The following is a 26,635-nucleotide window of genomic DNA, read 5'->3' on the forward strand; positions in this document are numbered from 1 at the left end:
TTTGTGAGGATTTCATATTTGTGACCGTTTCTATGAGTTCATGAAGCCTGTCGGGCCAGGTATTTGTGCTACGTGTGCGTGTTGAAAGGTTGACACCCCGCATTGATATCTTTACTTCAAGCTCCAGTGAACAAGTAAGTAATCCAAGTAGTCATTTTTCTGCGTGGGAAGTACGTGACTTGAAGCAACAGGATTATATTTAGTTTTTCTGAGAGGTGTAGGCTCAGTTTTAGGCTCCCATGCCTGTTGGGCTATTGTGTGGATGGATATAAAGCTGCACGGGGGGGAGGAGGAGAGGGCGAGTAGATAAGAGGGAGAAGTGGTTTATTGGCTGGCTGCTGCCACTAAACCCTATTTTTTTCAACAAGAAAACAAGAGGACTTGTCGTTTGTGTTGCAGGCCGTAAAGCAACAACATCGCAACCCCGGGAACAACGGGAGAGGACATGATAATCGTGGATCGGGCCCGTATTTCTATTCTGCAGCGCCTACGCCGAGCTCATTGAGTCGGTAACCAGCGTCCGACATGGGGAAGGAGGTAAACGGTGTTTCACGGAGCCGGTTTGAGGTGAGTTAACCTCGCATGTTGACTGACAGTCGGCGACACACACACGACCGAGCTGTTAGAAGCATTAGCATGCGGTTCCGAACAATGGCTGTCGCTGTAATTATTTTAAAACGTCGTTGCAGCTTCCGCAGTCGGTGTTTAGGATTAGGTCAAAACACTGTTGTTTTTGTTCGGACAACATACAGCCGAGGCCTGGCGTGTCATCTGGCTGGGGACACAGAACGGCGTTTTTCCGTCCAACCTCGTATTTCTTTCTCTGCTAAAGGCTAAACTTGGTGCTTAAAATGTTCACTTCTTTTACATTTGCGCAGTCAAAACAAAGACAGCGAGGCTAGGGAGCACGCCGAAGCACAACTTTCGTACTTTTAGTCAGGAAATTAGTTTTTATTGTTGTCTTTTAAGCAGCTTTTTCTCTTTATAAACATGTAACACTGTAATATATGTATCGCTTTTGTTTGGGCCAACCCGATATTTGTGTACAACTGTGGTCGCGAAAGGGGGGCCTCTGCCTGTGAGTGCTTCCCTCAAATACAAACAAATGACTACAAACTGCCTCAGTATAACCTGCGTGGAAAGCAGGATGGCCACTTGGAGATAGGTGCAGAAAGTAATCGGAAGTATACCTAGAAACTTTGTTAGCTGAATATTTGGGAGAGATTTGGACATATACCACGTATCTCACCGGTGACATTGACCGGTGTAGCCTGAGCAGTTGATGTTGTTTAATCCCCAGCTAGCATGGGATTTGTGTGTGGTTTTATTTATTTTTAACGGCGCAACAGCTGACTGACTACTCAGAAGACTCAGGCCGTTTTACCTTCTGGCCCGACAGCTGCGGCCAATCTGCTAAAGCTAACTGGAATTCGGACAGGAGGAAACCGGAAATGGCTTGTGCAGGCCTTCAATATAAAAGTACTTTTGTGAAGCAAAGTTTGAAGAGGATACGCCGGACAATATTTCTTTTACAGACTTACTTCTCTAACCTTTTCTGGACTTTCGTTGTTGTTGTGTGTGTGTGTGTGTGTGTGTGTTTTCAAATTGATTGCAAAATGAGTACAATTTAATTTACCAAAATGAATATAAACCTATTCATCCATTGCATACATGCCCCTTATCTTTTCATGGTCTTAAGTGGAAGTAGAACAAGAGGGGAGACACAAGCTGTATAAGTCACTGTCCCTAAATGACCTAAGGACAATTTAGCAATACTAATAAAGCTAACTTTGATGTTTTTGGCCTGTGGGAGGAAGTTGGAATTCCCGAAGAAAACCCATGCATGCACTGAGGGAACAAGCAGACTCCACGCAGAAAGACCCCGGCTCTATTTTTTTCACACTGTGTTCTGCCCTCATACACAAACCATTGTGTAACTTTTTTGTACTTAAACCAATGCCTATCCATTTGTTTCTAGATTGGTTAAGTCTGAAATTATTGCGATGAAAAGTAAGAAGATCATTGTTTTTGAGGATTAAAGTTACTTTTTTTTGTCAAAGTCGTCCTCTGCATTTATTTTATTGTGATCCCTATTTTGCCTTTTGGCTTAAGTAAAATTTGACAGATTATGCTACTCGAGCCATCCAAAATGGTAGATACTGTTTATTGGAGTCATGTAGCCACATTTTTAAAAATATAGCCAGAGGAATATATAGAAAGTTACTTGTGTGTCTTGCAGCAGGAAAGCTATAAGTCATACTTGGAAAATATGGGAACAAAACTACAAGGCAACAGAATAATGCCAAAATAGTTGGGTAGCCTTTGATCAATTAACTTTTTAATAATAAGCTTCTTAAGAGACTTTATGCGTTAACTAGATGTCTTCAAGCACTTTCTAACAGTTAAGGGTAAACCTTCAAATTATAATGTAAGGTGGAACATTTCTTTCATTTAGTTAATATCTTCAACACTAATAGGCCACGTTCAAAAATGTAGAGGTTTCTCGACTTTTACTTTGAAATGTCTCAACGGAAGTCCACCTAAATTCACATCATCAACATAGCCTTTGTTTGCTGGCTCATAACCACAACAACCTAAACTGTATTTCCAGTCTTGGCCTTCAACACTGAGGCTTCAGTTTTAGGTAAAAATGCCCCCAAAAAGGGACTCGTTTTAACATTGAATTAAAATGAGTCATAAATTTAATTAGAAAACTCAGTGCAGGTCAAATGCTTCCAAAATTATGCCATGAAATAGAAATATGAAGAAATTCAAATACTCCTACAGTATGAGCACAAATTATATTAAGCCTTCTCTCAATATTTGTTCATTTATAAATGTACTTTATTCCTGCATTTTGGGCTTGCAGCTTATTCATTAATAACTTCTAAATTAGTTGGAAAAAATGCATTAATGTAATTCCCCATGGTGTGGAGTGTGTCATTTAAAGCAACGGCAGAATCTGGATACGGTTGGGGAGGTCATCAAAGAATTGACATGGCAACTAAAAGGTGGTCCTCATTTTGTTGATCTATCAACTTGCTGCCAGGATTTTAGACAAAACCCTTTCAATAATCACTTTCTTTTTAAGAGTTTTGTCTTACTTCTACCTGTTTACTTATTTTTGTTTTGGGGTAATGGAAGCTTTAGGACAAACAGGTTTGTTATTGCCGGGATGATTGCAAATAGTTTATAAATCAAAATTGGGTCAACGAGTTATGGGCGAGTTACAGGTATCAGAACATGCGAGTGGTTATGGTGTTTTTAATGCCACAGTTTTCTGATTTTCTCCCCCCAAAACAGATGACACACAAACTACTATGGTAACTGGGGCTGTATGGAGCTTCGAGCAAAGTTGCACTAAGTTTCCCCCACCTGTTGCGAGGCAATGCCAGGCAGGATTTAAAAAAAAAAAAGAAGTGTTTTAAAACTACAGTTGTCAAGGTACAATCGACAAATCTGCCAAGTACTTGACTGCTCAGGTTGGCTACGTGAGCATTTAGACCAATTAGCCAACCAGTACAAGCTTCCTTTACTCACAGTGTAATTAGAGCTGAGCAGTAATAATTTATAATATTCTGCATAATTGACACTTGTGCTACCACTGAACTGAACAGTGGTGTTATACGTTTTCTAAAGTGTATGCATCATAACAATACATATCGATAACTTTATAACAAATAGTGGTGTGGGTATATTATTTTAGCAGCGATTTAAATACTTGTCACTCTTTTGTTTCTGTTTCAAATGTAAGTGACACTTAGCTGTGGTATTTTCTACCCAGTAATGTTAAACCGTCAGAATATCATACTGACCAACGCATAGGCTCAATGCAGGGTCATCTCTAATTGGTTTGTGTTAAGTGACTTAAAGGGAGCATGCTTCCTTATAAAGGAGTCATAAAGATGAGTCTTCTGAAGACACCCAAGTACAAGAATTTGAATGAAAAATGACTGAAAAAGAAATGCACTGCTGCAAAAAGTCCAAATAAATATTGCTCAGCATTTTTGAAAATTACAGAAAAATCTGGCTTATTTTAAGACCAATGTGTCAAAATGAGAAGTAGATAGAGACTTTGCAAAGTATTATATTTTGATTTCTAATTTAACTACGACAGTGTTGTCCAGAAAATCATTTCTGTTTTAAACCGCAGAGGCAGTTTGGTTTGTGTGTCTTGTCTATGTAGATTCCTAAACCTAAATTACTTTATTAAGCCACAAATGTTAAACATGTATAACACATTTTTTCTGTTTGAGCCATTTTCAGCAAATGAATAGTACAATATAATGTCTAATTACGGTTCCATGGCATTTCCTGAACAATTTCAAAGATATTCCACTGTGCTTCACTGGGTTCCTTAACTGGACGTTGGAGCTTTTCAAGCTTTCTCTCAGACTTGCTTTACAGGTCATAGTTGACCAGTGGAGACAGCATAATGCTTGCATTCATGCAGCATTAGGTTCATTTTATGTTAGATCACAAAAGGAGACAGTGTATGCCTGGTAAACAAACATGCACATCTGCCTCCCTGGAAATGGCTCTGGACTATTTGGCCAAAAAAGAAGTACTCTGGAAAAGCGAGCCCTTGCAGCCAGTTTGCCCCAAATCCAAACAGCGAATGTCTGTCCCTTCCTTTTCCCTCAAAATTTTACACGTCTGTGCTGGCAGGCAGCCGCTTGTGTAGACAGCTGTGCGTGTGTGTGTGTGTGTGTGTGTGTGTGTGTGTGCGCGCGCGCGCACACGCAGAGTTTGTGTTTATCAGAAAGACATAGAAAGGCTTTGACCCAAAGGCCCACTGGCTCTCTAACGGTCCAAGCATTAATTTCAGCCGGCAGACATCTCAGTTTGTTTTTATTATTTCTGCAGATGAATGGGTTGAAGTGCCACAATGTCCAAAGCCATTGTGTGGTTTGGGACGCCCATAATAAAAGCAGCCCACTGTTGGGTGTTGTAAATTATTGCTATTGTTTAAAGGCGGTAAATAAACTTTTAATTTAGTTTCAATTGTTGGATGGCTGATTTGTTTAACTGACAAAATGGCAGATCAGCGCTAAGAAAATGCCTTAATTTAATGTCCAAGGGAAGCCCTGAGTGACGCCCCCTTACCACTGGCACTTTGGTTTGGATTTATTGTTCCCCAAGCCTGAGCTGGGAGTAAGGATTGCTTCATCTCTGGGTGCTCCCAAACATCAGTTTTCCATTCTGCAATCTAGCGCAGGCCCGACTTTCTTCCACAAAATCAATAGGGTACCCTTTCTTTTTGAGACAGTGGGTTTGTAATTGCATCTATAATGTTAATTTACAGTCTCTGTATGCGAAGACCGTTTGTGTGCGCGAATTAAAGGGGTTTTATTTGTGGTTTCTCAGCATGCAGTTATTTCTTTGGAAATCCATTAGACGGTTGCAGGGAAAGAGCCGTGAAAGATGCAAGCTGGCTGATTCTGGGGTGAACTCGCAGAACTTGCTGATGTGCAAACTCTTTAGTGTAAACAGAAGAATTGAGATACTGTGCACCAAAAATGATAACATGAAAGCAAAGGCCGCCACAGCTGCTTGTCTGCAAGACAAAGTCCGCTCCTGTTGATTTTCTTAGAGAATCCCAAATATCCATCCTGCGTTCTGTGTTCTTTCCACAATTACTAAGAATTCCCTCTAGATCAACTTCTGTCAATGACTTTACCCATCAGTGTATTGGACTTCTTTTTTACGGACTAAGTCACTTTGAGACAAGCCGGCAACACTGATATCCTCTCTTTTTTGTTTCAGATGTTCACAAATAGTGACGAGGCAGTCATCAATAAGAAGTTGCCTAAGGAGCTGTTGCTACGGTGAGTGACATTTCAGAACCTTTGAGTCAGCGTGTCTGCAGGTTTTGTAAGACTGGGGGGGGGACTGAGACGTAAACTACTTCATACTTCACAACCTCACTTTGAATCAGCAAAATTAAGCCAATGCTACTAATGCCCCACCTTTTCCTTTCTGCAACCCTTAAGCACCACATTCACAAACACACCCGCACGCTGTGCATTTTGCAATTATATCATGTATGCTCACTGGCCCAACCACCCATTTTCCCTTTTAATACCCAACTTGCTCTGCTCCCCGAATGCTATAAGTGTAATTAAAAACAGATGCTGGTGGCTATAAAACATTTAAATTGATTTCAGACAAAAAAAAAAAAAACCCAAAAAACCTCAAACCCCTTAGTAAACAGAAAATGAACACCATAACTCAACCCTGGTCCATGCCAGACAATCTCACTGCACTGCGACTGCTTGGCCAGGTGCAGAGCTGCAATTTCTGAAGTTGGCAGATGGTGCTGCGACTTGCTGTTTCCCTACTTCGACCCCAATATGCTTTTAGCTGCCTTGCAAGGTGCTGTAGATATTTAACTTGGATCCTTTTAGCGTCTTTGTGTTGCTTTTAAGAAAATGAAGCTTTCCCACAGAGAGACTAAGCATCTACTCTGCATACATCCAGTGATGTTGGCTGGTTTACTCTCTGCCTGGTGCTGCGGTTGCAAGCAGCTGTAGCATTGACCTGAGGACAACCTAAAATCATCAGACAGTCAAACAGTTATTGGCAGCGAAACAACTGTGTGTTTAGTGGTTTGGATGAGAAGCAACCCTACATGTGGATTATACAGCGATCGTTCACAACTCGGTCCTTACTGTTTCTTTTCCCGAGAAAGGATTTTTCAACATGCTTTTAACAATCAATGGAATTCATAATTCAAAGTTTTTGAAAAGGTCATGTAATATTTGTGGCTCTAAACCAATTTTATTTAGGTGGACTCGGGACAAAAAATATCTATTTGGATTGTAAAGGTTTCAGACCCTGCTCTAGGATGCCATTGAAGTGTTTTACTAGAATCGGACCTTTCACTATGTCACTTTAAAGTTTTTAGTGATTTGTATATGCTTTTTCATATGACTTTATTATAATAAAGCTAGCTGACGAAATATAGTGAAGATTAGGTCTTCCAATGAATTGATGTGTATGTAATCACTCTGCAAAAATAATTTCCCAACATAAATTGAAAACCTCCCGACCCCACTAAGGGAAAAGGGTGTAAAGAAAATGGATGGATGGATGGATAAATTGAAAACTGGAGCAACAAAATTAGCTAAAGCCAACATTTGTCACTGCCAAAACACTGGCCAGGACTGCAGCCTAAAGAAGCATCTTGCAGCCACGGGGACCAGAGTCTTTAAATCGTCCCCGTCTGTCTTCCAGAATCTTTTCCTTTCTGGATGTGGTGACACTGTGTCGATGTGCCCAGGTCTCACGGGTGAGTCTGTGTTCACCGTTACCATATCTGCATGTTTTCTGTTCGCGTAAGTAGTCGGCAGGCGTAGAAGCGGTGTTGACTCTTAACATGTCTGCGTCCGTTTCTTCGCCCTCAGTCCTGGAATGTCCTGGCCTTGGACGGCAGCAACTGGCAGCGAATCGACCTCTTTGATTTTCAGAGGGACATTGAGGTGAGAAAATCCTAAGTTGGTTCCTAATTTACTGGTTATATCACTTAAGATATTACCGAGGAGATAAAATAAGTAATAGAAGTGGCCATATATGATGGAGGTTTTGTGTTTTGTTGCAGGGTCGGGTGGTGGAGAACATTTCAAAGCGATGTGGGGGCTTCCTTAGAAAATTGAGCCTAAGGGGTTGCCTGGGTGTTGGTGACACCGCTTTGAGGTGAGTTTGCCAGAAACCTAAGCTAATCAAATACTCACTTCAATCTGAACATTACACAGGAAGAATCCGTACGGTTTTTACTGCTATTAAATCGATTTCTCTCTGCAGGACTTTTGCACAGAACTGCAGAAATATTGAGCTACTTAGCTTGAATGGCTGCACCAAGATTACTGACAGGTTTGTGTTTAGCTCATCTAGCAGTGCTGTATCACGCTTATTTTTTTTTGAAAATGTTAATTTTTTCCCCCCTCTCTCTCCGCAGCACGTGTAATAGTCTCAGTAAGTTCTGTCCAAAGTTAAAGCACCTGGACCTCGCCTCCTGTACCTCAATCACCAACCTGTCTCTTAAAGCTCTCAGGTATGTTGCATCAGTTCTGGGTCAGAATGTACAGAATTACAAACAGCCCTCTTAAAATGTTAAGCCTATGTGATGTACGGTGGTAAATCACTTAGAATCTTTACTCACCTTTTAACGTAACCTATATGCTAAAAAACATAACTACACAACAAATTAATATGTTATGGAGGTGAATAAAAATAGCAAAAAGCTGTATTTACCCGTCTTATTACTTTGTTTGAAGCCCCTTTTGATTCAGTTTCAGCTTTAGGTGTTTTATCACCATCCCAGTTCTTGACTTATTTGATCTCTCTATCAAGGAAAAGTTCTCCAGATGAATTGTTTTGTGATAACACCGTCAGATTTAGATCTGAACTCTAGCTGAGCCTTTCCAAGACTTTAATTTTATTCATTGTTTGTTGTATACTTGGACTCATTGTGATGGCATAAAGTGAAATCATTCATTACCTTTCAGCTGACATCTGAAGGTTTAGCATCTGAACGAACAGATGGTTTATATATTATTGATAATTATCCCCTTAAAACATGAAATTGTCCTCTAAAGAAAAGCAGCCCCTCAACATGATGGTGCCCCCACCATGCTTTATTGTTACTCGGTTTCTTTGGTAACGAAGTGTTGTTGTGTCAAATGAATGTGGGGATTGTAGTTCAAAGGTATAAGTATGGTTTCTTTAGACCTTAACACAGAACTTCTTGAGAGTTTGGGACATTTTACTCAGGTTGTATATTTTCTTTGAAAGAGAAACTTTTTTTCCCCCCCCAAGAGAAAAAAAATACATATATAGATGATGTGTTCTGGAATGTTATCCTCTGCTATTTGCTGTCATTGACTTCCATTTGCAACACCTCAACTCACACCTCTGTCCGTCCTTTAGTGAAGGTTGCCCTTTGCTGGAGCAGCTGAACATTTCCTGGTGTGATCAGGTCACAAAGGATGGCATCCAAGCTCTGGTGCGCTCCTGTCCCGGACTCAAAGGCCTCTTCCTAAAGGGCTGCACACAGGTACTGCTGAGTGTACTACTAGTTCCTTGTATTGTTTTCTAATTAAAATAAGCAAACAGAATGAGTGACTTCCTGTTCAGCGGAGGAGGTTTTCAGGTAAAATAGATGCTGGTTGGTATTTGCACCAACAGAATGTTGCATGCAGCCATTTTATTAACAGTCAACAGCCTTGCATTCAAAGACGGTTCAAGGTGTCACGGATCGCTCTGATCCGTGACACCTTTTAGACGAATTAGACGAATCACTGGGTTCAACGGGATTTGTAAAGAGCGTCATTGAATGACTGAACATCTAAGCATTGATACTTTCTTCCCATAGCTTGAAGATGAGGCTTTGAAGCATATCGGAGCACACTGTCCAGAGCTGGTTACGCTCAACCTGCAGACATGCTCGGTAAGTGCAATACCAAAGACATGAAGTTTGTACTGAAATACAAGGAAGGTTAGGTTGTTGTAACCTAATAGTTAGTGTTTTAAAGAAACGCTGCACCGATGCTACAAAAAGCTGATCTTATTCACTGAAGACATTCCATAACGGCTTATGGAACAAGTAGTTTAGCACTTTGTGTTCTTTGCTGCGCAAATACCGCGGTGAAGTTCGGAACTGCTCAATTGCCCTTAGGGGAAATTGCTTTGTTCAGTGTTGTTAGACGAATAAGCTCATTATCTCAAGGTATTTAATGTTTGTTGTCTCTGAATTACTTGCGGTACCGGTCTGGTGCTCAGAAGAAGCAAAGTGACCAAAGTAGTAAAGCATCGATATTCAAGGAGGATTTCTTTCTCTCCTGCAATTTAAGAGTCACTTGTAAATCTTCATCCAGGTGCAACTCTCTGTCACAGTTGCTGTAAAAGTCCTTCTTCTGCTTCCTCCAAAATTCTTTCCAATCATTTATAACTCTTAAGTTCTGAAAGAGTTTTACTCTGGTATGCAAAGGCATCTTTCCTAAATAAAGGTCACGACTCAAGCAAGAGAACTTGGATGTATTCAAAGTGTTTGGGTGAGAGTGAGGTACCCAGTGTGTTATGTACTTATTATTGTCATTCTAGTTCATAATTAGGATTAGATGGAGGTCAGACTGCTTGATCTTTCAGTGCAAAAAGCATCTATGAAAGGCAACTTTCATAGATGCTTGGATACTTGTCAGGTTTTTGTTTGTTTAGCTTTCAAATATTAAAAATAGGCCTGTCACAATAACTGTCACATACTTTTATTCTGCACTGTGCTCTCAACATTAGCCCTCCTCATAAAAGCCCTCAAAATATGTCCAATGTCAAGCTGAATCAATGCAAGTAATGTTTACAAAAGATTGCATAAGATATCCTCTGTTTCTGGTGAGCATCTCTCTGTTTGAACCGAGTGTCATATGCTCCAGCAGCTGCCTGATAACACTTTTGTTCCACGCATTATGTGACCACTTATAGCCTTTGGTCCCCAGTGTATACAGGGCAAGCTTATTTCAAATAAATGTGCTAAAATACCCATCTTTAGTCTCTGTATGCAATGATTCAGCCTAATTTTAATGTTTAGTTTTAGTTTGGCTTATTTTGGAAAATTAAAATGCAGATCAAAAGATATTTAGGAAATTATGAAGTACGATCGTATAGAAAAACGTGAAACATAAGGGCACATTTACAGAGTATTAGTGAGAATTTAAATGGAATATGTAACGATGCAAATGTGTCACTAAGCAAATTTTAAGTTGAACCCCCATAGTTGTACATCTGCTTTTTATTTATAGTGTTAAATAGACCAGAAATCATACTGGGAATAATGAGATTTCATTCCAAGCCAAAAATTCCATGTATTCAACTTTTGAATACACTTGACTTAAGAAAGTGCAGATATATATTTTTTGCCCATATTTCTAAAAATTCAGTTGACTTTTATTTATTATTCTGGTTAAACACTTCAACCTTTATTTTTTTTTAATCTGGCTTCTGCAAAAAAAAAAAAAAAAAATGCAGAAACAAATGAAATGCTGTCCTAAGCTGAGTTTATGGGTGTAGACAGATTTTACTCTTCACTGCTTGGAAACACAGCAGAGTGTAAAATTGAATGAAAATTTTTAAAGATTTTTTTTTTTTTCTTCCTCAAATGAGCAGCAGATCACAGATGATGGCCTCATCACTATTTGTCGGGGTTGCCACCGCCTGCAGTCTCTGTGTGTGTCGGGTTGTGCCAACATTACAGACGCCTTCTTGCACGCCCTGGGGCAGAACTGCCTGCGTCTCAGGTACATCTACGTTACAAACTTTATTTATTTGGAAACTTATCAGTTAAACACTTGCATAATCTCTGTCAAATTATTGCACAATTTCTCTTCATTCTTCCAGAATATTAGAAGTGGCTCGCTGCTCTCAGCTCACAGATGCTGGCTTTACTCCATTAGCAAGGGTGAGTTGTGGTGTTTGCCTTTTGAATGCGTGCCAGCAAAGCTTTTGTATTTTGAAAATTTAAACTTAAACTGACTTTACATTGAAATCGATAACCATAAAGTACGTCGGATTAATTTGAATGTTTTTATTGTTGTTGTTTTTTTTAGAATTGCCATGAACTTGAGAAGATGGATTTAGAAGAATGTGTACAGGTGCATACAAATATTTAAAGTATTGATAATGCAGACATTGTGATGTATAATTTAAACAGCAAGATTTTTATTTTTTTTCTTCTTTTCCCACACCAGATCACAGATGTAACTTTGATCCAGCTGTCCATTCACTGTCCTCGTCTGCAAGTCCTGGTGAGTCTGTGCTCTCCTCTCCAGCATGTTTTTTTTTGCTTCCGTTACATTTGAAATCGCATCTTTCGTTCTTTTTGACTAACCCGTGGCGCCCCTGCGTTCCCTCAGAGTCTGTCTCACTGTGAGCTGATAACGGACGACGGCATCAGACACCTCGGCAGCGGCCCCTGCGCTCACGACCGCCTGGAGGTGATCGAGCTTGACAACTGCCCCCTCATCACAGACGCCTCGCTGGAGCACCTGAAAAGCTGCCACAGTCTGGATCGCATCGAGCTTTATGACTGCCAGCAGATTACCCGCGCAGGCATTAAAAGACTACGGGTAAGTTGTGTTGGCTGATGATTCACAGGCATAACGTTCTGTAAACGTTTGTTTTTCTCAAGGCAACGTATGTCACTTATAGTGTGAAATTGATTTATATTACAGTGTGCACATATGTGATGTGAGGGAATTCTCTGTTCAGTTTTTTTTTGCTTCTCTACTAGAACATAAATATTTTGCTGCCCAGGTTTTCTGCTTATAAATGACAAAAAAAATATTTTTTTTTATTGTGACCCTGTTTTTTGTAAGGCAAACTTGAATTCAGTGCCTTGAAAAAGCATCCGCACCTCTTGAACATCTCCACCTTTTTCACTTTATGAACACAGACATTAATATATACAGTATGCACAATTCTTATTTTTGAGGATTATTTTTATTAATCACAAACGACACCGCTTTCGGTCAACCTGTAATGTTTATAAACCTCAAGCATAAACCTGAGATATTCTCAAAACAAAGCCAAAACCTCACATGTACTTTCTATGTGCACAATTATTGCTTATGCAGAATTATTACTTTCACTTTATTATTTAAGTCTGAATGACAAACACCCCAAAACTTTCCAATAAATGCTTCTAACATTTAAAAACAACCGAGTGACTGTTACGGCCACCGTTCTTTTCAGCAAGTGACAAACCGTCTTTTCATGGAGTCTGTCAGTTTCTTGATCTGTCAACGATCAACTTTCTGTGCAGCAGCAACTGCAGTCTCTCCGACACTGTTCAGAGAGGTGGACTGTTTTCTTTCACTGGAAATCTGTTAAAAAAAAAAAAAACTTCCATGAGTTCTCAGTTGAGTTCAGGTCAGGTGAGGAAAGTGGCCGTTTCATAAGTTTTGTCATCTTCAGTGCTTCTACTGGCTAAACATGGAAAAAAAAAAAAAAAGAAAAGTCCTGCATAAAAATCATTCTCTTTTTGAAAGATACGGACTTCTTCTTGTTGAAGAAAGTGTTTTATAAAACTGGCAGTAGGCTCTGGAGGTTTTCCTTTTTGTCTTGAACCCGAATAGGTCCAGCTAGTTTATTTTTAGTAACACCAGCCCATACTTGCCTCCACCTTGCTGGTGTTCGAGTTGATGTGGAGTTTTGTGCCCCTTTTTTTCACACCATTACTCTTCTTGATCTATGGAAGAGGAATAGGACCTATGGAAAAAACATTATTATTATTCTTTCTGTTTTTTTTCTATTCTTTTTTGCTTGAGTCAGTTTTTTTTTTTTTTTTTTTCAGTGACCCTAATCGTCTTCTGTATTGATCAGCAGGAACATTTAATGTTGGCCAAAGTGTATTTTCTTGTACATGCATAACATGGTAGATTTGGTGTCAACAGTCACAACTAAAAGTTAGTATTGTGCAAAGGGAACAAAAACATCACCCGTCAGCTCAAACTGACAGGTGATGTTTGTAGTAGCAGAGGTTTCGAGGATCTGCATGTGTTTTCTATTTAGTTTAGTGATCCGACACTTTAAACTTTTTTTGTCTCTTTCTTGGGAGCCCTTCTTTCCCTCTGTAGCTGCTTGTAGCACTTAGTATCAGTCAGTAGCTCATTGGCGGAAGTGAGGGCATGCGCTAAATAGTAAAACATAGTTTCACAAGGCCTCGAGGCAGATAATTTGACTCCAGGAGTTTTGCCCATGTTGTATCTGCAAAGATTTGAAGCACTGAAATGTACAAATCCAAATGGTTGCAGTGTTTTTATTTCGGGGTGCCACAGTAAAGTGGGCTGAATACAAATCCACACCAGACTCTTGATTTTTGACATTGAACAAAACCCTGTAATTTAATTATTTCATTGAGATTTATTTGAAATCTCAATGAAATGCATTGAAATTTAGTTGAAACGTGATGAATGTAAACATACTCCTCTCTGCCTGGTTCTAGATATCTATAGGAAAGCAGCTCCTAAGAAAAGATCATTTCAGACATGAATTTATCTCGATAATTTTGACGGGCTTCAGGAATGCATTGAAAGGTCTTGTTTTTGTTTTAATCATAAATTAGACTCTGAAGTCTTAATGTTTGTTCTTTTCATTATGGGTCTTGCATAAAGCGGTTGGAACTAGCTCCAACACTAACATGCTGCTTGCACACTAGTGATTCATGTGATTCAGGTGCATACAGCGAGGCTCCATATTTGGAGCAGCAGACTTGTTGCAGTCGTTCCCCACCAGCAAAGTCTTAAACATGGAAGGTAATCAGAGGACAGAGAGTTTGTTTAATGTTTTTCCAAACTGAATTTTGATTTCTGACTCACTGCACCGCCCACACGGAGCTGGTAATCGCAAGCTGGGCTCGTCATCGTTTGATCTCAGGCCTGCCCGTTTGATTTAGATGCGAATCAATCATAGCAGGACTATGCTGGTAAACAAGAGTTTGTTGCCAGTGGAAGACTGACTCAAGTGATGCTCCAATTTTATTTTTTTTCTGAGGCGTTAACAAATTTCCTATTTTTCTTCCTTCCCCTCAGACTCATCTGCCTAACATCAAAGTGCACGCATACTTCGCTCCTGTCACTCCGCCCCCTTCCGTCGGGGGCAGCCGTCAGAGGTTCTGCCGCTGCTGCATCCTGCTATGATGCAAAGACAAGAACCCCCCCTCTCCTCCCTCAAACCTCCCTACTCGGCGTGTTCCTCCCCCAACCCAATGCCACACCGTCTCGTCTTCTACAGAAAAAGGATACAGGAAACTTCATGCTGGTGTGCCCGCTCTGCTTTCTTCTTTCTCGGAGCTCCAGAGAACGACGGAGAACCAAACGGGATTCAAGATTCTGGATGAACTTCTCTGGAAATGGTTTTGAGTCCCAAATCGTACACGGTTAACACGAACATCGGTGGGCACATCAGTATTATTAAGAGGGGCTGTGCGAATAACAGCTGTGTTCATCAGTGCTACAAGATTTTCCTTTCAATCAGATGAAGTATGGACAATTCCCCCCTAAGAAAAACTGAGGATTTTCACAAAGATCCCCTCCTCCCAGTTTTTTTTTTTTCCCCCTGGTTTCGAAGGTCACTCAAAAGCTACCTCTAAACAGGAACTGCACTTGAGTAAGACCGACGTTTGCTGATTTATTTCAAAATAAAAGCAGCAGTGACGTAGCTGAAAAACTGCCAACACCTCCAACATACACACACACACACAGCAGCAGAGAGCAATTATTTTTGTTCCTTTTAAGAATATCTGCAGCCATTTGCACTTACAATGAAAAAGAGAAACAATGATCAGACACTTTACTAACACACGCTGGCGCTCACAGCCGTTCTCCTCTCGCCTCTCTCCGTTACAATCAGGCGCTTCAAGATACTGAAGAGAATAGAAACAAAAGTTGAAATATTTTTCTAGAACTCAGACTCACAAGTCGGGACTTAAGAAGATGCCAAATGTTGCATGTGACTCCTGCTAGTTCTTTTTTTTTTTATTTAAAAAAAAAAAAAAAGTGTAAATATATAGGACTGCAAGTCGAAGCCAGCTAAGAAGCAGCAACAGGACAGTGACGTAAGCTGTGGGTGGAGACATCCACCCATCAGAGGAAGCTCCAGCAAAGTCGGAGCACGCTCGTTTACACACTGATCTGCTGGGGAGTTTAAGCCAGATATGTCTGATTTGCTGGCCTGTTACAGCTTATGTTAACAACAACAAACTTGTTTTTTTTGTTTTTTTATTTCCCCGAGAAGAAGTGTAAAAATAAGATCCAACATCACTACAGGAATTCAAACTGAAGGACAATGGAAAGATAAAGCCAACTTTAAAAAACAAACAAAAAAAAAAACAAACAAACAATCAATCCTAGATTGTTTACTTTCAGTTAGTTTGAGTTCACTGAGTTGCTTTTTCTTTCGCCTGGAGGACTAAGGAAGCGGTAGGGGTCGAGAGCCTCAGCTCCTCGGAGGTCTTACAGGGATCCCTCCGGCCGTCCGGGACGAGCGACCCTGAACCCGCTCCGAGAGAAAGCTGACTGAATCTGAGGCCTGCAGCGGCGGAGCTTCTAAAGGACTTCAGCTCCGTGGCCCTTTGAAGTATTGAAGCCTTTTCTTATGGATCGCCCTGTCCTGCTCTCACACCTGCTTCATTCTATCTCTTTATATAAATGTTTTTTTGTTTCCCCCCCAACCCCTCCTGGCTGTAATTTCCTCTGAGTCTTTCACTCTCTTTGTTTTGCTGTGGTTTGGATTCTGTCTCCGTTGTGTTTGAAGCCATGAGTCCCGTTTCTACGGAATGAGTTTAAGCCCAATTTCCAATCCCGGTTTTGATCTGATGGAGTTTGTTTTCATTAAGTTTGTTACTAAATGTCTAGCATTTGTCCGTGGGAAGTGTTGGCATCAGTGCAATTGTATTTTTAAAAAAACATTTTTTAAACTACATATAAGTTGAGGCTAATGGCGATTATTGCTGAATGTTTTAAGCGAGGAGAAGGATCTTATCGCAGCAGAATGATTCTCATTTCCACCCACAAGCATTTTTTATTTGCCTTGTTTTAAGAAAAAGAAATCCTTTTCTCAATGTTCTCTGCCTAAATGCTTCAAGCAAAGCGATAAATAAGGATATTTGTCACCAATTTAATGTGCATTGCAACAAATTGGCATTTGCCAAATCCAAAATTATGATTCTATTCAGTGTACATTTTTTTTTTCTTATTTTTGGAAGGGGCTTTACGAAAGTATTTATAAAGAGAGGTGTGTGAAAAGTTTGGAAAAGGTGACGGACTCTGTCTTTGAGCTCCAGAAGACGAGATTTTAATCCGGGATGTAATACCTGCTTGTCCTCAAGTTCACCAGTGCAGCTAATAGCGACGTGCTTTCAACCTGCTCCTGAACGTTTCATGTGTATTAAAGAATATGTCATTTGATGCTTCAAAAAAATGAAAAGAGAAAAACACTACAAGTTCCACCTTGAACTTATTTTTCCAGAGCAGTATCAAACTCTTATCTTTATATCAGCGCTCTATATCCCCTTGTTTACATGGAAGTTGGAGCCATCACGCTCCGGTTCTGCTCGTCTAATGCACGTTTTGTCCTAAACACTGGAGTCAGGTTAAGGAGAAAGGCAGAAGAAGCTGAATCAACAGTGTCTGTGTCGGAGGCAGAAGATTTGACACCTGAGAAATATAAAATAAATAAATAAAACAAACAGGAGTTTTGGAAGTGACTGTAGTTCATATATTTACTGTAAATCTTTTCCTTTTTTCTTTCTTTTTTTTATAATTAACCAATATAAAGAAATATGTACGTATGAATAAATATATACCTATATTATTAAGACTTGTGTTTTTATTTTAGGTTTGTCATTGTTGACGGTAGATGGCAGCAGAGATCAGGTTATGCTGATTCCATCATTGCACAGTTAACATGAACATCGGAGTCATTATGCTGTCTGCAAAGTGCCAAACATCTAATGATTCAGGGGTGGGGGTAGGGGGGGGTTTAGCCCTCAGTTCAGTAAATTGACCTGGGAACAATTCTGGTATTAACTTGATTCAAAATATTTGCTTGTTTGGTTTACCACAACCTGCTTACTAAAAACTATTTAAGAAGTCTTGAGTAATTTGAATGGAAAATATTTTTTTCTTGCATAAATATCCCACATGTGGGTGCCTCAGGTTATATCTGAGTAAGATTAGATCTATAACTGTTCGCAATATGCATATTGTCAGCAAAATACACTGGCTGTCAGAATTATGACGAGATGTATGGACATGGAGGTACCAATTTAAGTCTTAATCAGCATCTTTTTCTAATTAAAAATGCTGATTTCTAATTTCTAAATGCATACATTTGTAAACATTTTTAATCCACCTTTTTTCTTTGCAATCATCCCTTCATCTTGGAAGGCTTTCCACAATATTTAGAAGTGTGTATGGGAATTTTTTTTGGTTTTTTTTTTGCCATTCTTCCAAGAGTTCATTTGTGAGGGTCTAAAAATGTTATAGTTGATATATATGTCATATCCAATCATTTTAAAAATGGGATTTAAAAAAAAAAGTTGCCTATAATCTCTTGAGGACAGGCCACCGCTGATGTAAGCTAAATTTCAGAGTTTAATTTTTCTGCCCGCATTCTTCTACATGTTGTCACAGTAGTTACATTTTTAATCAACAATTTAAAGTTCCAACAAATAACTGTTTAACAATATTAAGCCAACTAAGCAAAGTGCCAGATATCTAAGAACCAATAAAACAACCTGCCAAATCAAACGTTTGAGTAGAAAACTGATGTGAATTGTGTGAGGGTTTTTATTTTTGTGTGTGTGTGTGTGTTTGTTTTGTTTTGTTTTGTTCTGATTCGAAGGAGCCAACAGTTTCAGCACAGCTTAGCCGTCCATCGAGTTTGTTCCAGATCTGAATCAAAAATGTTTAATCCTGCCTCCCTTTTTAGTTCCAGTCCATAAAACACTAAATAAAACGAATCGAGATGATTCAAACCCGTCAAGCAAGTGTGAAGATGAGTGAAAGCTCAAGGAAAAACAGAACCTGGTTTTACATGCTCCATTTTTGTGGTGTTGGTAAAGACTACGGCAGCAGCATTTTTGGTGTGATCTGTGTTTTTCTATGTCCTGCTTTGACATTAATTCATTTTCACTTCACTAATGGACTTTTATGCTGATTTTATAATTAATGGGAGAGGCAGGATACAACTTTCCAGTCCATCACAGAGCAACACAGAGAAGCACACACACACACACAAACACACACAAACACTAATACCATGGGGCCAATTTAGAGAGACCAATTACCCTAACAGTCATGTTTTTGGACAGTGGGAAGAAACTGGAGTATCTGGAGAGAAAGCAGACAGAAAGATTCCTGATCAAGATAAAAACCCTGACCTTCCTGCTGCAAGGCAACAGAGCTAATCACTGCTCCTCCTGGCAGCCCTGATCTGAAAATATGAGACCTTAAACAATTTTACTGATTTAAAAACCTAGGTATAAAATCACCCTATCTTTTGGAGGAGTCATTTCTTCTTCTTCTTCTTCTTCTTCTTTTTTTTAAAGACTCCTTTTAAGATTTGAGATTCACACCAGGAGACTGAGCTGATCTGAATCTTTTTTTGGCACCTGGAGAACGAAATTTATGGTAAGAGGATATCTCCCTTGCAGAAATAAAACTAACAAGAGCTCAGACTGATGGCTGCAGACTTGGAGTGTCTCTCTTGGATATTTCTGTCTTTTTGCTTAGATTATTGTGTCTGAGGTGGAAGCACAGATGAACAATTGGTGCCAATTTATCCCGGAGGGCTCCCAAAGTGCAGCAGCTCTGGTCCTGCGGCTGCACCATGGCGACCGCTGTCACGGCTGGGATCTGTCTTCTGCCACATGAAGCTCATTTTGTTCCTCCAGTCTTCCTGTATCTCTCCCCTGTTTCCAAATCACCAAAGCTGAAAGTGTGTGTTCCACTCCTGTGTTTAGGGCTCGTTTTTTTTTTTAGACAGAGTTATCGTGGCACCTGGGGTATCACATAGAGAGATGAAAGGAAGGTGGCTCAGTGGAAGAAATATAAACCTACCCCCCACCCCCCTCTCATTGAGTTGTCTCTGTTGTTCTGTTTTTCTGAGTTTGTACACAGATGGTTTGGAGCACAAATCATCGCACGCCAACATATTGTGTTCCTGTTTATTTTTAACAGCAAAGGCACTGCTATAGAAAAAAGTCTGCCATTTTTTTGTTTTATTTTTCCTCATTGTGCTCATTGTTTCTCACTCTGCCACATGCTGTCTCCTGACTCCGTGTGAAGATATAATTAATACTATAACTGAACCGTCTTCTTCACACACACACACACACACACACACACACACACACACACACACACACGCAAAGACTTTCTGGCTGCTAGAAGCCAACTTTGGTGTCAGGCTTTGGTGAAATAATGCAAAAAAAATGCAAAGATAATGAAAGTAACAGATGATTCTTACATTTAAAAGTGTCAGTCATCGTTTATTTCCTACTTTCATGAGAATAATAGCAGCTGCTACTTGCCACAAGAAAATGCACTATAAGAAAGTGGCCATTTTTTACTTTTACCTCAGATTTAGAGCCGACAATGACCCATTTTGCAAGTTTAATTATTCCGATGTGAGGGTGCACAAGCACAAGCTGTGTTTACCGCGAAACAGAAATGGTGGCAGATGAATCTCTGTGTTGCAAAACATTTCAAAAATAGTCCAGCAACATGGATATTTTTTATTTGACTGAGTCAAGTAGAAATTGATGCTTTTCATACTTATCTGTGTGACTGATGCAATCGTTGCAAACATATAAACCGCTTGAGCTTACAGTAAGACACTAATGATCAGTATGTGACAAGATCAACACAAAATATGTGGTTCACAAAAAATGTCACAAAAAAAGATCTGAAAAGTTTACTGTAAATTGGAGTTTTTTTTCCCCTTTACTCTGATGCTCCTGAATAAAATCCAGGGTGAATGAATAGTTGTCTTGAGAAGTCACTGACTCAGTAAATAGAGTAGGATTAGGGATGAGGATGAGAAGTGTAAGGGAAGATAAGATTATAAACCAAATTTTGAACAAAGTGCTTCAAAATATAATATGAAAATGGAAAGAGAATTGCACAGGTGTAACACTGCAATCAGCCCTAACTAAAATATTAGGCAAGGAGAGCATTAATTAAAGATGCACCAAGGCCCATGGAAACACCGGAGGGGCTGCAGACATCCACAGCTCAGTGCACCTCACAAATGTAGCCAAAAACAAGTCCAGTTTGCTTCACAGAAAACATGCAGACGAAGAGGCGCTGGGAAGATGAGAACAAAACTGAACTTTTTTGCCCACATGTAAAATGGCAAATTGAAAACCATCCTGAACACATCATTCCCACACAGTGAGACATGATGGTGGCAGCGACCTTTCATCAGCACTGACAGAGACACTGATCAGAGTTGAAGGGAGATGGATGTAGCCAAGCACAGGGCAATCCTGTATGGAACGCTGTTGGAATAAAATAAAACTGCACAGAGTAGTTTTCAGATTTTATTGGTAAAAATGAGGTATAAAATTATAGACGATTTTGTTTTGGGCTGCCACATATAAAATACATGGAGTTAGTGGAGTGTAAATTGCACTATGTGTTGTTCGCTGTTAGTCTTCGAATATGGCATATAGTATTAATGGAGGACCCAAAGCAAATTTGGTTTAACATAACTAAAATGACCATGGACGTTTTAATTAAAAAAAATTCTGCCTATAGTACAAGACATTCAAGACTCTACAAGCCAATTTGCCAATGTGCTGTTGGCAAATTGGCTTAAAATTTGTATGTCGTTTCAAAATAAATGATCTCTCTATGAAATGAGCCCTGATGGAGGGTTGAAATCCGCCAATCGTGCGCCTCAGACGCATGGAAAGGCGTGTCTCGGATTGCGCTTAAAATTATGTCTGTGTGTGAACTGCAGAGTTCGCTTTGAATCTTCAGCCAGTTGATCGCCTTAAATCTTTCGGAGGAGTCTTTTCTTTTTTTGTATGTGTGTTTTGTTTGTTTTTTTGGGGGTTTTTTTGGGTTTTTTTTTAAAGAATGTTTTGAGATTTGAGATTCACACCGCAAGACTGCGCTGATTTTTGGCACCTGGAGAACGGAATTGGTGCCACACTGGAGCTTTCTGGTGCGCGCCGGAGGACGATCCACGGGGCAATGCAGAGAGGAGACAGAGCCTTTTGCTGAACGCATGTCCCCGCATGGCCTGAATACAAATAAAGCACAAGCAGCTGGTGTATAAGCTGCACCAGTCTCCAATTTACCCAATAAGCGTGTGATTGGTGTGGAGAGTCACCTCGCAGGAGCAGCAGCAGCAGCAGCAGTGCGCACTCTCCATTTGACGTGGATCTGCTCTCTGCCGGTGTTTCTTATAAAGCAGTAGTACCCCGCCGACTGAAACCAGTTTGAGGAGCTAAAAGTTTTTTTTTTTTTCATTATTATTATTTTGTATTCTTGCTTGCATCGACCTCCTCCGGCTCGGTACCAATGATGACTGAGAACAGTGAGATGGAGAGCGACTCGCAGCTCCAGCGCTCCCCAAACAACATGCCCATCCAGCCGATGACATCCAAGGCAAGTTGCGCAAATTCCTCAGTCGTTTATTATTCAGATGATGTATGTGACCTCTCGAAACGTGGAAAAAAGGACAAACACTTAAATTCAGTCAAAACTTTGCAAACTGTTCCCCCCATCCGATGGGAATTGGCTGAATAGTGACATTTGTTTGATCATGCTTTTTTTTTGTAGCGTCTTTTATTTGATTTTATTTTTTCAGAGCTGTTATAATTGATTATGAAATGGGGATGACAACATTTCACAAATGCAGTTGTATTCTTATGCCTGCGTCATTAGGCGTAATCTCCCACGTAACGTCTGATGTCACTTTCTCTCTTGTACGTTTCTTCAACACACACACGCGGTTCAATTTTTATTTATTTATTTATTCTTTTATAGGTATTTTAATTTTATATTCTTGGTACAAATAGCTAAAGAAGCTTTCAATGATAACCTTGAAAGCTTCTGCATGTGCATGACTACGTTTTTTTTTTCTTTTGCTGAATAATTATCCAGTCTCTCACTTCTCACACAGGAATATGCACAAAGTGAAAGCTTTAAAAGTGCAGATTTTGACTTGAATATGCAGCTGGAGATCATTTTTTCCCCTCTACATAGGCCTACCTGTCAGGAGCCTGGACTCATTATAAAGTGCCTGTGATGCCATTTGAGTTGTTGACTCAACTGTTTAAACAAAGACGTGGAGCTGTGAAAGCTTTCCCTTGCCTGCTTTTTAATGGCAGAACACTGGCTCATTAGTTTGCTTCATGGACACAACTTTCCCTTGAGTGGAGTCTTTGTCTCCACCTCATGCCTCTTCCCGATGCCCACGCACAAACACTGCAGGCTGCACTTTTGAAGCAAAGTGACACTCCGAAGCAATGCAGTCAGACACTCCACTGGATGCTCTGTGCTGCATCTAAATATTTGATGTCCTCCGTGAGAAGCTGACATTGCTGCCAGCTAACTGTGCTCACTCCGGGGCGATCCGCTCTATATCCAACCTCCTCGCCAGCTGAGACCAAAGGAAATCATCGGTGATTCGACTCCAGGCAGAACCGATTGGTGTTCAGATGAGCTCAATGCCGGCTTTGGCTTAACTACGTTATATCTTTAATGACAAAGTCATGGATTTTGTTAAGTGTATCCATTCTTCACATTGATTAATGAGGCCTTGCCTGAATTCCACTGCTTTGTTTGAAATTCACTTTAATTCAGTGTAGAGTGGGAGATGAGTATTTATCCTCTGCAGACTTGTTCTGGTTTTGCATTTTGTCACACTTTAGCAAATTTTTAGTGTCAGATAAAGATAACCTAAATGAATAAAATAGCATTTTAAAAAGCGTATATCCAAGTTAATTTGGACCTAATTGAAAAAGTAATCACCCCATGAAATAACTGGTTGAAAACATTATTTTAATTTCTGTAACCAGCCACACCCAGGCCTGAGTATCAGCCTTGTGGCACCAGGAAATCACAGAATTAAGCCTGTCTGACAGCAGGTTTTGAAATGGCCTAGTTAAAGTTTGGACTTAAACTCATTGGAGGCACTGTTGCGTGATCTTAAGAAGGCAGGTGGTGCTCAAAAACCCACCAATATGGCTGAATTAAAACAATCCTGCAAAGAATTGTGGGTCAAAATTCTTTCATACTGATGTAAAATATTTCTTTCTACTCATTTATTTCTGCATAATAAATAAAGCCATAATTTAAAAANTACCTCTAAACAGGAACTGCACTTGAGTAAGACCGACGTTTGCTGATTTATTTCAAAATAAAAGCAGCAGTGACGTAGCTGAAAAACTGCCAACACCTCCAACATACACACACACACACAGCAGCAGAGAGCAATTATTTTTGTTCCTTTTAAGAATATCTGCAGCCATTTGCACTTGCAATGAAAAAGAGAAACAATGATCAGACACTTTACTAACACACGCTGGCGCTCACAGCCGTTCTCCTCTCGCCTCTCTCCGTTACAATCAGGCGCTTCAAGATACTGAAGAGAATAGAAACAAAAGTTGAAATATTTTTCTAGAACTCAGACTCACAAGTCGGGACTTAAGAAGATGCCAAATGTTGCATGTGACTCCTGCTAGTTCTTTTTTTTTTTATTTAAAAAAAAAAAAAAAGTGTAAATATATAGGACTGCAAGTCGAAGCCAGCTAAGAAGCAGCAACAGGACAGTGACGTAAGCTGTGGGTGGAGACATCCACCCATCAGAGGAAGCTCCAGCAAAGTCGGAGCACGCTCGTTTACACACTGATCTGCTGGGGAGTTTAAGCCAGATATGTCTGATTTGCTGGCCTGTTACAGCTTATGTTAACAACAACAAACTTTTGTTTTTTTTTGGTTTTTTATTTCCCTGAGAAGAAGTGTAAAAATAAGATCCAACATCACTACAGGAATTCAAACTGAAGGACAATGGAAAGATAAAGCCAACTTTAAAAAACAAACAAAAAAAAAAACAAACAAACAATCAATCCTAGATTGTTTACTTTCAGTTAGTTTGAGTTCACTGAGTTGCTTTTTCTTTCGCCTGGAGGACTAAGGAAGCGGTCGGGGTCGAGAGCCTCAGCTCCTCGGAGGTCTTACAGGGATCCCTCCGGCCGTCCGGGACGAGCGACCCTGAACCCGCTCCGAGAGAAAGCTGACTGAATCTGAGGCCTGCAGCGGCGGAGCTTCTAAAGGACTTCAGCTCCGTGGCCCTTTGAAGTATTGAAGCCTTTTCTTATGGATCGCCCTGTCCTGCTCTCACACCTGCTTCATTCTATCTCTTTATATAAATGTTTTTTTGTTTCCCCCCCACCCCCTCCTGGCTGTAATTTCCTCTGAGTCTTTCACTCTCTTTGTTTTGCTGTGGTTTGGATTCTGTCTCCGTTGTGTTTGAAGCCATGAGTCCCGTTTCTACGGAATGAGTTTAAGCCCAATTTCCAATCCCGGTTTTGATCTGATGGAGTTTGTTTTCATTAAGTTTGTTACTAAATGTCTAGCATTTGTCCGTGGGAAGTGTTGGCATCAGTGCAATTGTATTTTTAAAAAAACATTTTTTAAACTACATATAAGTTGAGGCTAATGGCGATTATTGCTGAATGTTTTAAGCGAGGAGAAGGATCTTATCGCAGCAGAATGATTCTCATTTCCACCCACAAGCATTTTTTATTTGCCTTGTTTTAAGAAAAAGAAATCCTTTTCTCAATGTTCTCTGCCTAAATGCTTCAAGCAAAGCGATAAAGAAGGATATTTGTCACCAATTTAATGTGCATTGCAACAAATTGGCATTTGCCAAATCCAAAATTATGATTCTATTCAGTGTACATTTTTTTTTTCTTATTTTTGGAAGGGGCTTTACGAAAGTATTTATAAAGAGAGGTGTGTGAAAAGTTTGGAAAAGGTGACGGACTCTGTCTTTGAGCTCCAGAAGACAAGATTTTAATCCGGGATGTAATACCTGCTTGTCCTCAAGTTCACCAGTGCAGCTAATAGCGACGTGCTTTCAACCTGCTCCTGAACGTTTCATGTGTATTAAAGAATATGTCATTTGATGCTTCAAAAAAATGAAAAGAGAAAAACACTACAAGTTCCACCTTGAACTTATTTTTCCAGAGCAGTATCAAACTCTTATCTTTATATCAGCGCTCTATATCCCCTTGTTTACATGGAAGTTGGAGCCATCACGCTCCGGTTCTGCTCGTCTAATGCACGTTTTGTCCTAAACACTGGAGTCAGGTTAAGGAGAAAGGCAGAAGAAGCTGAATCAACAGTGTCTGTGTCGGAGGCAGAAGATTTGACACCTGAGAAATATAAAATAAATAAATAAAACAAACAGGAGTTTTGGAAGTGACTGTAGTTCATATATTTACTGTAAATCTTTTCCTTTTTTCTTTCTTTTTTTTATAATTAACCAATATAAAGAAATATGTACGTATGAATAAATATATACCTATATTATTAAGACTTGTGTTTTTATTTTAGGTTTGTCATTGTTGACGGTAGATGGCAGCAGAGATCAGGTTATGCTGATTCCATCATTGCACAGTTAACATGAACATCGGAGTCATTATGCTGTCTGCAAAGTGCCAAACATCTAATGATTCAGGGGTGGGGGTAGGGGGGGGTTTAGCCCTCAGTTCAGTAAATTGACCTGGGAACAATTCTGGTATTAACTTGATTCAAAATATTTGCTTGTTTGGTTTACCACAACCTGCTTACTAAAAACTATTTAAGAAGTCTTGAGTAATTTGAATGGAAAATATTTTTTTCTTGCATAAATATCCCACATGTGGGTGCCTCAGGTTATATCTGAGTAAGATTAGATCTATAACTGTTCGCAATATGCATATTGTCAGCAAAATACACTGGCTGTCAGAATTATGACGAGATGTATGGACATGGAGGTACCAATTTAAGTCTTAATCAGCATCTTTTTCTAATTAAAAATGCTGATTTCTAATTTCTAAATGCATACATTTGTAAACATTTTT

At 39.7% G+C, this 26,635-nt stretch overlaps 1 protein-coding gene and 1 long non-coding RNA gene across 2 annotated transcripts; one reads left to right on the top strand and one right to left on the bottom strand.

Moving 5' to 3' along the window:
- LOC103142172 (F-box/LRR-repeat protein 20) lies at positions 1–16,968 on the top strand. Its single transcript, XM_007558078.2, has 16 exons — positions 1–134; positions 400–567; positions 5,767–5,828; positions 7,237–7,291; positions 7,407–7,481; positions 7,601–7,695; positions 7,804–7,872; positions 7,958–8,053; positions 8,929–9,055; positions 9,374–9,448; positions 11,158–11,288; positions 11,389–11,449; positions 11,598–11,642; positions 11,739–11,795; positions 11,904–12,116; positions 14,580–16,968. Exons 2-16 carry the CDS (start codon positions 526–528, stop codon positions 14,685–14,687), a joined length of 1,311 nt encoding a protein of 436 aa, XP_007558140.1. The 5' UTR covers positions 1–134; positions 400–525; the 3' UTR covers positions 14,688–16,968.
- Positions 15,102–26,082, bottom strand: LOC103142171 (uncharacterized). Its single transcript, XR_476662.1, has 2 exons — positions 23,872–26,082; positions 15,102–15,133 (listed from the first exon to the last, which is right to left on the bottom strand). It is a non-coding gene; the product is annotated as an uncharacterized LOC103142171 (long non-coding RNA).
- Positions 26,083–26,635: the final 553 nt, after the last annotated feature.

Source organism: Poecilia formosa, unplaced genomic scaffold (assembly GCF_000485575.1).
Source record: "Poecilia formosa unplaced genomic scaffold, Poecilia_formosa-5.1.2 Scaffold94, whole genome shotgun sequence".
Lineage (NCBI taxonomy): Eukaryota > Metazoa > Chordata > Actinopteri > Cyprinodontiformes > Poeciliidae > Poecilia > Poecilia formosa.

Excerpts from the sequence above, each read along its gene's own strand:
- LOC103142172 (XM_007558078.2), top strand. The coding sequence starts at position 526 with ATGGGGAAGGAGGTAAACGGTGTTTCACGGAGCCGGTTTGAG. Across the intron at positions 7,482-7,600 it reads ATTTTCAGAGGGACATTGAG|GGTCGGGTGGTGGAGAACAT; the intron begins GTGAGAAAATCC and ends GTTTTGTTGCAG. Across the intron at positions 11,289-11,388 it reads CAGAACTGCCTGCGTCTCAG|AATATTAGAAGTGGCTCGCT; the intron begins GTACATCTACGT and ends TCATTCTTCCAG.